Consider the following 12365-nt stretch of genomic DNA (forward strand, 5'->3'; position numbering starts at 1 on the left):
CAGAACCCTAAGCCGCTATATCAGCAGAGAAGTGAAGAAACTCTCTACCTCATGAGACCCCGATAACGCCTTAGAGGGGCCTGAGGGCAGAACGAGTAAACAACAAGAGCAGTGACGCCAAAAGGGACCTGCTTCAACTGTGGAGAGAGGGGGCACTTTGCCTGGGGACTGCTATCAAGTGGAGGATGAATTTATGGACATCAATTTGGTGGCCCCTCACTCCTGCTCATTTGTGGACATTCCCCGCTCGGGGTTTACAACCGAGGTTCGGTGAGCTAGATGGCGACCTGACCCAAGCCTTAGTAGACTCGGGAAGTGCAAAAACTCTCATTCGGAGGGAACTGGTCAAAAGAACACAGATTGATTATGAACAGACAGTGACCCTCGCTTGCATACATGGAGACCAGAGACAATACCCGACCAGTCAGGTCCTGTTGAAGACTCCAGTGGGACAAGCTACAGTAGAAGTGGGAGTGCTCCCCTGGATACCATATCCGGTGATACTGGGACGAGATTATCCAGACTTTGGGACTCTTTGGGCCCGGCTAATGAGAGGCCCAGATGACTTCAGCGAGGAAGAGACCTCATTTCTGGAGGTCTTTCCATTAGAAGACATGGACTTATATATTAATAATCCTAAGACACCCAAGTCTCGTAGACAACGTAGGATAGAAAAGTATAATTATTCCCAAGGTTTAGAGGCAGTCGTGGAGTTAGAGGGGGCTCCCCAACCCATAGAGGTTCCCTCAGACTGGATAGGCGAGGGAAACCCCGGGAATTTTAGGCGGGCCCAACAAGAAGATGGGACACTAAAAGGAGCCCGGAAGAATACACAGATGATATTTATTTATTTATTTATTTAAATCTTTTCATACCGTCGTTAGAAGGATCCGTCACAACGGTTTACAATAGGGCACATAAAATAAGGATGCTGAGATATATTAATTTACATAAGTGCCGTAATGATTCAGTACATAGTTTTCTAAATGCTATAATTGGTTTGTGGTACAATACCGTCCAGGAATTATCAGTTTAAAAACAATTCTAGCTTTATAAGTAGATAGATGGGGAATAGTCTCTGGGGTGGAGGTCAAAAGCCAGCCCCCCCTTTTTTGTACTCAAGAAAAATCTAGTATACAGAGTAGCAAAGGGAATCTGGAGGGCGAAACGGTTGAGCAGCTTTTGTTCCCCTGCAGTATCGTCATCAAGTGTTGCGGCTTGCCCATAGTCATCTTTGTGGGGGCCACCTAGGGGGAAGAGAAAACACTGAGAAAAGATTTTAGCCCAGTTCTATTGGCTTGGCTTGTATCGACATGTTCAGGACTACTTGTCAGTCCTGCCCTACCTGTCAGCTGACCAGACCGGCAAGCAACGCACATAGCTCCCCTAGTGCCCATGCCAAATATAGAGACACCTTTTGAGAGGGTCGCTATGGACTTGATGGGCCCCTTAGAGAGGTCTAGCCACGGAAACAAATATATCCTGGTCATTCTTGACTATGCAACCAGAAGCTATTCCCCTACTAGATATGAAGACTCAAACAATGGTCACGGCCTTGGTGGAGGTGATTTCCCGGGTGGAGTTACCCAAAGAGATATTAACCGACCAAGGGACCCCGTTTGTCTCTAAAGTGATGAAACAAGTTTGCACATTATTGCAGGTAAAAACCCTGAGGACGTCAGTTTACCATCCACAAACTGATGGGCTCGTGGAGCGTTTTAACAAAACTCTCAAGCAGATATTGAGGAGTAGTCAACAAGGCAGAGGTCAGGTTCCAGAGGTCAGAGGAGGTCACAAGGCAGGCAGAGGTCAGGATGCAGGCAGCAGACAGGAAGATCAAGGAATAGACTGAGGTCAGTACCAGAGAGACAGTCCGAGGGTACTACCTGGGAAGATGAACAGACAGATGCTGGAACAGTAGGATCCTGGAACAAGACTGTGAACACAGAGGCAACCTAGCACACAATACAATGCTGATCCGAAGCTGTGCTCTATGGTAATCCAGCTGGGCCATGGATCTCCAGCCACCGTGGACTTGGAAACCGGACGGAACGGTACAACTCAGGAGACAGTCTACAGGAGTGAGGTCCGGGGCAAACAACTGAACAGGACAGTGATGTTCCAGTTAGCGTGGATGTTCTTGGAATTCTTGAAGCTGGAGCTTGAACCCACGAGCTTGGAATCAGGTGTTCTTGGTTTCATAGATGTGCGGGCTAGGACCCATGAGCTTGGAATCAATTCTTGAAAGCACCAGTGTGGGGGCTTAAACCCACGACCTTAGGATCAAAGTCTCTTATTGACTCTATGGAAGGATTAGAGTCTCTTCATCTTAGACATTTGTGACTTCTTATATCGTTCCATCAGGGCGCGCCGCGGAGCTAGGACCTGCCCCTGGTCCTACAAGAGGCCAGTTGGTCTGCGCGCGCATAGGGGCGTGGCCAACGCCATTGGAGACGCCATACTCTGGTGTGAGGCCTGGTGCACAGTAAAAGGCCCGGCGACTGCCGCCACGGGACACAGAGGCCTAGCGGAGCTCGCAGCTGCCGCTGGGGAGGCCGACCCGTGACATATAGAGGAGCTAGCAGGCCCATGCTCGGGCTGGGCGTGGATAGGGCGCGCAACGTATGTGCGCATGAAAGTGAATACAGGCACCTATTTTCTACCTTTACAAAATACAGAGTACTCAGAAGCTACGTACGTGTGTATATGCTAATTTTTACATGTGTAAATTTTTGAAAATTTACCTGAAAACACACGGGCAAGAATATATGCACAAAGTTACATTTTCTCCAGAGCAGGCATAGCTTTGTGCTCGTAAGTCCGTGCCGGTTATGTGCCTACTCATGAATTTTCAAAGCAGAGCTATGCAGACAAATCTTCTTTGAAAATTCTGCAGATAAAAAGTATCCGCAGACTTTAGCCTCTGCAGAGTGTTTCAACAATACCCTCTTGATGTCCACAGCAGGCACGGGACCTTAGTTTAGCATTTTTATACAGTGCATCAGCTTCTGTGTGTCCCCTTCAAAGCATGGTGGATCACTGAGACAGTAGTGGCTCAGAGGGATTGATCTAGGTGTGCTGCAGAATCCCGTGCACGTGCAGGCTTCCATAATACACAGCTCATAAACAGTTTTCCCATTATCCCACTATAAAAATTGTTCCAACTCACCTGGAAGAAAGAGCAAGGCTTAACAGCATGCATTAGTTCAATACTGCTGCTGCTTGGGCCATACCTGTTCTGTGGTGGGGCTGTGTGTGAAGCTTGCACTGCTGCTGCTGTGCTATCTTTGTTCAGTTGTGTGTCTGGGGGAGAGTGAAGAGGTGTGTGTGTGTGTGTGTGTGTTTTTCAAAGCTTGCACTGCTGCTGCCCACCAGCTCAAGGGTGGGACAGTGTGTAAGGGAAGCTGGCATTGCTATTGCCTGTGCTGTACCTGTTCTGGATTGTGGGGAGGGGACAGGAAAGTTTGCGTGGCTGTTGTCCATGCTGTACATAAAAGACTGAGCATTCTTTTTGACAATCTAATCCTGGGCCCACTGTGTAAGCAAAGAAGGAGGCAGGCAGGCAGGCATTAATTATAGCATGCTAAAGTTGGCCTGCCACAGCAAGGAACTCCGATCAGATGCTCAAATCAAGAGCTAGTGTTAGCTGAAGCTGGAGAGGTTAACGAACCAGATAAAAAGGGCTAGTCAGAACACACCAGGCAACAGGAAAGAGGTAATATTGTGAAATCAGGCAGAAACTTCAGGTTAAATGTATATTTGGCAGAACTATCAACAGGCACAGATAAACAAAAAAGTCAAAATATCAGAGGTGAGGGGGGGAAAAAAAAAGCAAAACATACACAACTACCCTCTACCTCAAACAACATTTATTCTATACTAGAATCCATGAGGTCCAGTTTTAAGTGTAGTAAAATTAAAAATTTTAAGTACTTGAGTTCCAGCTAATGCTATAAACCTTGCTTCAACTGCTCCCATTCTATTTAAGGCATGGGAATTTTGAGTATTAGTGCTCTTGAAATCATCTCGTGTTCTCTGGAAGACCACCTGCCATCTATGCCAACTAGAAAATCATGTGGGTAGCCAGAAGGCAGAGCAGAGTAACACACATGACAGCAGAAAAAGATCAAAACTGGCCCATTCAATCTGCCTAGTTATTCCTGTTCATACTGCCAAGGATATGTCCCAATTGCCAGCCATAGAAGCTTGGCCGCTTATAGGATTTCACATCTTTTCCAAATCACTTTTTGTTTTCTTACTCATTGGTTCTCTAGATGTTGTAGATGAGCATACAAGTTTCCATACTTAATCCATCACCCTGCCCCTCCCCCTACTCCTCATATATTACCATCAAGCCTTGCAATAATCTAAAGCAGCTACCAACACCAGCAAGGCTGCTGCCAGAATATCTAGGCTCGGTCCCCGGAGCCTTGCTGGCCAGTACCTGGCCACTGCCAACCTGCTGGTATTAACCCAGTTGATATCTGGTGAGCAGTAGTTTGCTGGTTTCAACCTGGCTATCCTACAGCAGGTCACGTTTCCTTTCTCTGCCTTTTGTCCTTCTTTCACTCCTCTTGCACCTTTGACTTTGAGAGTGTGACGGGTGAGTTGATTACCAATACTTCAAATTCTCAACTCAGTTACTACCACTGTTCATAGAAAAGACAAGGACCCCACTTCATCTCCAATACAATGCCACAGACCAAGTTGAAAATCTGGCCTTCCCGTCACTGATTTGACACTAAGGATCAACATAAAGATCGCTAATATACCCTTGATAGAATGTTCTGCTAGATACCAAGTCAAGTGATGGTTGGAACACTTTACTCCCCTACCAACACTTCCATCTCAACAATTTGATGGTAGTGATCAGCAAAATATCAATTAAAAAAAATCCTCTCTTTGGTAAAACTGTAACAAATTGTATCGTGCAATAAGGACAATCCCCTTGTGTAAACTATTATTCAATCCATCAGGCATCACTCAGAGGAGACAACTCACTCCAGCATTCTCAACTGGTCAGTCAAGAGGAGGTGTTTGGAAGACATCTTGTCCATCAGAATGCTAAAGTATTCTATTTGCATCGGGAGCAGATCTTGAGAAATGCATTTTTTGCTGAAATGCTAGCATCTGATTTCCCTTTTTTTCTTGAGACATTTTATTTCAAATTATTTTATAAGTTTATGATTTTTCTGTAATATTGTCTTAACATTCGCGGCCTGCGGGTAGGCCCCATGAGCTGCAGGACTCACCCGCGATGCCAGTTAATCTCAGTATTGCTAGAAACTACCGGAGTCAGCCTCCCACACCAGCTTGTCTCTCCTGTCAACCCTTATGCAGCCCAGCAGGAATGCCGTTGGACCCAGCATTCCAGACCGCCATGCCGCCATGACCCAGCCTTCTCATAGGCATGTGTGTGCATGTGTGCGCAAATATATGCTCGCAGTAGCAGGAACCCCTGAGAGATGCCTTCAGACGATGTCAGCCTCTTAGATTATTTAAGCCAAGTCTCTGCAGCAGGTCCTCACCTCAGCAACTGGTCTCCTGCTTTGCAGTGTGCATTACCAACTTTCCTGAGTTCCTGCGTCTTCAGCTTACCTTCTCCTACCTTGCCTTATCCAGCCTCATCCTTGCCTTGTTCTGCTCTCCTCTTCTCCTCTTGCTTCCTTCGTCCAGCTTTGATTCATTCATCTTGTCCAGTATCTTCAGTGTGTCTTCATCCTTCCTTTGCTTGACTTTTCAGATCTTGACCTTCTGCCTAGACCTGACCATGTTTTGCCTGCTACCTAGACTTGACCTTCTGCCTGGAACCTAACCATGTCTGTTTACGCCTGCCACAACTTGGCCTGTTTCTGTCTCCATGTGCCTGCTGCCTGACCCTGGTGTGCTATTAGACTCTTGCTCTTGTTTCTGCCCTAGGGACCTGCCTAAGACCTGCTGGCTGCCAGAACTTAAGGGCTCAACCTATGGGAGAGGCGGCTGGTATAGGTGAAGTTCCAGTTTGTCCTGTTTCAGGCCACATTCGCTAGCTGTTAGCAAGGGCCTTGTAGGTTTGCCTATGAAGCTACATCAACTACGCTGCAGCACCAAAGGCTCACGCCAATCTTTACACATTGCTGTGCTTATATTATGGTTTTTATTGTTCTGTGTTGATATTATGTATGTTTCATTATACACTTCTTAGCATGGTATTTCCAATATAAGCAGTATACACAAACCCTTAAATAAATAAATCACTGCTCCAGTATTAATTTTTTTATGCAACATCACAGTCCAGTTGGCATGGACGGAAGCCATTTTGTTACCAGTAATATCATGCCAAAGGTTGTGTGTTTTTTTACACATGGGAAAATAAAATAGTGTATAGGCCTCCCAACTCAATTTCCCTAAGCCTTCTTAACCTAAGATGCAGTTACATTATCAAGTACTTGGGAGGAATAAGAAAGCATTCAGTAAATCAGATGGACCTGATATGCTGATGCAACTCTCTGCTTGTTTTGTTTTGTAAAGCACATGCAGTAGAACTACAGTTGGACTGGACCATTTTAGGCCATCGGGAGAGCGATGGAAGATCCTTTTCCCTTGAAACTTTTACCAGACAAACTATTTTTAAAAAGACCCCCATATCCTATTATGAAGCCTGTATAAAGCATTTGCAGTAGGTGTTGCTAGCAATGTCTCTCATTGCTGACAGTACTGCTGGGACACGCAACACAAAACTTTGATTCGTCTCTCTCTCCACATGTTGTAGAACTCATGGCCAAGCCTGCACACTGGGGTGGTCTTAATCTCTAAAAGACACAGGCAGCAACATCTATCATCAGTTAGCCTGTTCTACTGTTGCGACCGTCGCTGCCTGACATCTCCACTCCGCCCTCCTTACCTCTTTGGCGACTCCCTCCTGGATTGATGGAAGTTTGGCTTCCGCGGCGTCATCTTGCCAACCTCCTCCGGCGTTCCCGACCGGCTAGACGCTGCCTTCCACCATGTTCTCCTGAGGCCTAAGGGCACGCGGCCCCGACTCAAGTACTAGCAGTGGCGCGAACCTCAGGGGCGTCCCCCTGAGATGACATCATCATCTTCGGATATTTAAAGGTCTTTCATTTCGCTAACTAATCGAGTTAGCAAAGGGATTCATACCTAGCTGCCTCCAGGAATCACTGCGGATGGAATTCGCTCTCCGCATACCTTGCTACTCTGCTTCCTCGGACTTTAGCAGGGGTACTGGCTCCTTGGGGGCCTCGCTCTCTATTTTACTTTTCAGGTCGCAGTCTGGAACCGGTACTCGCTCCTCGAGGGCCCATGTTCCCGGACCTGCTACTGAATATAACTTCTATCAGGAAATCACCGCTGCCTACACCACCAGTGAGTTACCATCTCTCTCTCAGAGCTTTCCCTGGAACCAGGTACTCGCTCCTCGAGGGCCTACTTCATTCCAGCTCCTGGGCTGTTCTAAGAGACTATTGTGTGAGTGTTATCATCCTGAACTCTGCCTACTCACTATCTCAGTTTCTCTACCACTCAGCCTTCCTGGGATCGCTGTTCCAGAGCCTGAGGGACTACAGCCCAGCCGGGCTTTTCCAGCTCACTACTGACACCTCTGGTGGTTCTCAAGAACTGTTTAAAAAAAGAACTAGTGTGTGTCTGTCTCCCAACTCTGAGCCTGACCGGTGGTCCCTCTTGGGATCTTCCCCCATGGGCGTGGTCATCTTCTACCGGCCCAAGGATCCACCCACACTATCACGAATAACAACATCTACTGAGGATTCCCAGATTTTCTCTTAGGCCTCTCTTCCACACATATACACAGGGGCACATCCAATGCTGCAGAGGAACTACCCAGCATCTCCCACCCTCCCAGTCAGTGCAGGAGCTGGGCAAATGTGTTTTACAATCAGAATGGCTTTAAAAAAAAACAACAAAAAAACTCCTGAAACCTGGAGAGCATTTCCTGTGCAAAATCATTGGCAAAAAAGTGGGGTGGGGAGTGCGAAAGGCCTTATGCACATTTAGCATTAGTGTTGCTACCTCATCCCAGGTCAACCGAACTAGCTGATCTAATCCTGGGTTTATCCACATTGCATGCAGGGATATGGAGCTCTGAAATCCTTCGGATACTCAATGGGAAAAACCACAACAAATCCTTGCATGTAATGGGGCAAAACCAAGATTGGATCAATCTTTTCAATTGACATGGCATGAGGAGGCAGCCCTACCTTAAGTGCTGGTTGGATCCCTGCCCTTAACAAGGCAAAAAACCACCACTTTCTATGTCACCGACCCATACAAAAATGAAAGAAAATAAAAAGATATTGGCTTGTCTTTTTTTATTCTCACTTAACAGGGGAAAATAAAACCCTCAACAGAATAGTGCTGCCAGGGAAACCTTGCATAGGCAACACCCGCAATCACTTTCTAAGCCCCAACCAATAGAATAAAAGAGAAATCATACTCGGAAGTCAGAAAAATTCCATTTGTCAACATGTGCCTCAGCCCAAATACATCAGGCAAATTGGATTTTATAATTAAATTCTCTTCCCTCCGTCACAGGCACTAAGCCAGAAGCCCCTGCGAGCTGGACACAGCCTCTCAGAGCTAGTGAACATTTCATAAGAATGAAAAGTGAAATTCAGGTTTTTAATTTAGCCATTTATTTTCTGGCTCACTCCCCCCCCCCCCCCCCCCGTGGTGATATTCAGAGCCCGAAGGGATTGAAAAATTACTATAATCAGATCAGTTCTGTTTGGCAGGAGCAATTCTCTCCCCCATCTTACTCAATGTACTGTGGTGTTTAGTGGAGGCAGCAGAGAAAGGGACCAGCAGACTTTGGTAGTACAGGGCTAGGGGACAGCTGTGTTTTTACATATAAATAAATCCAGATATCCTAGAGCAAGCTGGAATCCTGGGATTATGATAGCCACAGCTCCATATAAAAATTAGTGCCCACAACCATTCCCTTCTCCTTCCCCCCCCCCCCCCCCCCCATTTCCTGCCGGAGAGATCTTAGAATCCCCAAAGTCTCAGCATTGGGGGGAATTAAACAAGTCATTCAAGGTCTCATCAGGGTCTTCAGGCTCCCAGCTCTGTGCTGCACCCACCAGTCCTTCTCTTTAACTCGGGGAGTGAGGAGGGGGGCGTATTTCTGAAGCTGCTTCTAAAAAAATGGTCTCATCCACCCAGACAATTGTGCAAGCAAGTGAGCAGAAAACAGATCCAAGAAACCCTGCCATACAGCACGCACAAGCCTGCTACAAGAAAAATAAAACAGACACACATCCAAGGTAACCACAGCTCTCTCCAAGACTGGCTTAGCTTGTCTTGAGTGACCCTAAGAATCGCATACCGATCAGACACCGCTTAACTAGTTTTGCTCTCCACAAATGACTGGTTTACCAGATGGCTTCAGGCCATCAGGGACAGGCCAAGCAAGTCCTAGGATTTACACACACACACACAAACCCCCACCATGCAGGCCTGAACTTGTAGTTCCAGCTTTTCTAATAACAGCAGGAAATACCAAGCCTATAAATAACATGGGGGCAAAACCAGGACCAGCTCAGCCTGACTCCGATGACCTGGAGACATCCAATTATTCCTGTGAACAAAAAGCTAGAACAAACTCTGTATGTGCAGAATCTGCCCTGCAGAGTTCTAAACCAGGCCTACTTGTTGTGGGGGGTTTGGGGCCAGCCGTTTTGTCCTCCTTCTTTGGGTTCCAGCTCAGATCGAACCAGCCTCCATTGGGCTATGGCACCATGAGCCTTCATTCATCATTACCAGAGATTTTTTTCCCCCTTATTTCATATGCCTCAGCTCAGCACTGCAGCAACAGTACTCAGCCAGGGGCCTCAAATTGCAGCTCCCTCTAGAACTAGGCTCACATGGACCCCAAAATCTGACCACTAGATACTGCAGTTGAGCAACAGCCAAATCTCCCTTCCTCTCCCCTGGGGCTATGAGTACTGTTGCCACAGTATTCCCAGCTAGACCAGGGAGCAGAACATTCAATCCAAGAATCAAACCCAGCTCCAATGCACATCTGAGCCACCAGGCTGGCCCAGTGAAGTTAGAGTGACAAAAAAACTTTTTTGCACTTCACAAACTGACTTTGTTCAACAAGGAACTTAATTATAAGATGGGTACAGTATTTTCAATTCCCAGTTTGGCACCTTAAAATTTCCATAATGTAATTTCAACACATTGAAAGCAGTTTAAATGACAAAATTTAATTAACAAAAACCACAATGTTTCTGCTGAGATTTACTGTACCTCCATGGTCAGAAAGGACATGGTCCGACTCCGCCGCATCCTGGAGCCGTTTCTTTATGCACTATATCCTTCTTGGCCTGCAATTTAAGGACAGATGAAATCTGCTTAGCCTTCAGGTACAGTGGCAGTTTAAGTCCTTGACAGAGTCCAAAGGTTCATTGCCAGGAGAAAGAGTATCCCTGAGAAACACTACAGCAGAGGGCTGCCATTATTAGTGCTCTGCAAGGGGTCTGCTTTTCTTAGAGGGGGGCCATGACTCTATTTTACTCTAGCTGGACTTTTTGCCATGAGCTTCACTGCACACACAGCAGTCACCATTCTGGCACGCTACTGAAGAAACTTGGCCATGGGATTACACATTTTGCTAATTGGGGGGGGGGGGGGGGGGGAGAAAAGTCAGTGGGGAGAATAGCATCAATTTTAGCAGCTTGGCTACAAACTGGAATTCTGGAAGGTGGTCAGGAACAGGATAAGATGCTTAACTAGGCCGCACAAAATGGTTTATTATGCAAACAAAACACTATGGACAAAAAAGTGTTGTATATGTATAATATTATACAACTGGCTTAAGTTCTTTATTCACTGAAGATAAATGTCCAGCATAGTACATTGGCTGTACAAATATCTGGGAATCATATCACATCAGAAACTCAATGGGTTTAATAGTAAGATGGAGGAGAGTGTGTAAATTGCTGTATGTCAGCACTGGCCTCAGAGTCCAGGATCATTCCAACCTACTGTGTAGACTAATCATTTTTCGACTGCCAGAAAAGTTGAGCCTGTATGAAGAGATTTTACCTCCCCTAGTCAAGCCTAGTAAAGGTCAACAAGTCCTGCACACGGTCCTACTTGAAGCCCCATTACCGTAGAAGTGCCCTGAATCATCATTCATTGCTCCCAGCATATTGGGTTCTCTTTAGCTACCGATGTGACAAAATAAAATCTTTACCTAAAAAGGTGAGAGGGTACCTCCACCCCACTTCTCTTGACATCCCAGGCTCACCTTTTCTTCTATACTGTGAAACCATTAGACACACCCCCCATCTATTTTTTCTGCTAATTAAGCTCTATCAAGACCCAGAGTGATGCATAGCCCTCCTCTCCCTTTTTACATGACCCAATAAGATGGAGTCATGGTGCTAGGAGCACCATATCTGTACCCAGGGCTGTGCAGGTAGGTGCCTAGAGGCCCCATGCTAATGAGAGACCCTGCATCCTTGACATTTTCGGCACTTCCTCTTTCTGCTAATCCTTTCCCAGCCCGAGTGATCGGGACAACATCACAAAGAGACATATTCCTGCTGCTAAGATGCCAAGTCAATGTGCAGTTTCGTACAGCCTTCCTCACTCCTCCCATCCCCCCAACCCTGCTGAGAGGCAGGCAGCCAGCAGGGTGTGGAGAAGTGCAGACACTGATGGAAAATAAGTGGGAGCCACCGAACCCAAAGCAAGGAACCAGGAGGAGAGCTGCGCTAGAGCAGAGAAGAATCTCTCCCAGAGCCATCACTGGCTGCAGGAGGGAGCGCTGCGCAACCTGCCGCTGTGCCAAAGAGTTGCCGTGGGTAATAAGAGAAGGGAGGCTTGGTGACTCTGCCGTCTGCTGGGCAGAATGGGAGGGGAGAGAGAGAGATGGGACATGGGGGGGGGGGGGAGGGATTGAAAAGAGAGCCCCAGTCATTGTCCTTGTGTCAGGAGGTGGGATGGGGGCCACCAAGCCCCCTCTCCCCATCATTTTTGTATGTGGGGGGCTGGGGTGTGCTATGTTGGGACCACCAACTCCCTTGTTCTTGTGTGCAGGCAGAAGCTAAAGATCCTATGCCTAGAGGGGCTTGAAATTTAAAGCCAGGCCAGTCCATAGAATCGTAATTTTTAAAACAAGAGAAAAAGAAAAATACAAAAAGTCCTTGCTCAAAAGAATGTGAAATTAGTTGATCCAATGCTACAGTACTTTCTCTGCTTCAGCTTCTACTCCAACTTCATAAATTTAGTTTAGTTTATTTATACTTTTGATTTATCACCATTTCCTTTAACATCACAGAGGTTTCCAAATTTAAAATAATTTACAAAAGTAAAAAAGTTAAATAATTTATCAAAGA

General features: G+C 46.5%; 1 protein-coding gene across 1 annotated transcript in view; it reads right to left on the reverse strand.

Annotated features, from left to right (window-relative positions):
- The window catches only part of PDE4C (phosphodiesterase 4C), a 969601-nt gene extending 959252 nt beyond the window's left edge, over positions 1-10349 (reverse strand). Inside the window, exon 1 of the mRNA XM_029614335.1 lies at positions 10270-10349. Coding sequence (XP_029470195.1) covers positions 10270-10308 — 39 coding nt within the window. The 5' untranslated portion in view covers positions 10309-10349. The remainder of the gene's footprint in view (positions 1-10269) is intronic.
- Between the last annotated feature and the right edge of the window lie 2016 nt (positions 10350-12365).

This window comes from Rhinatrema bivittatum, chromosome 8 (genome assembly GCF_901001135.1).
Source record: "Rhinatrema bivittatum chromosome 8, aRhiBiv1.1, whole genome shotgun sequence".
Taxonomy (NCBI): domain Eukaryota; kingdom Metazoa; phylum Chordata; class Amphibia; order Gymnophiona; family Rhinatrematidae; genus Rhinatrema; species Rhinatrema bivittatum.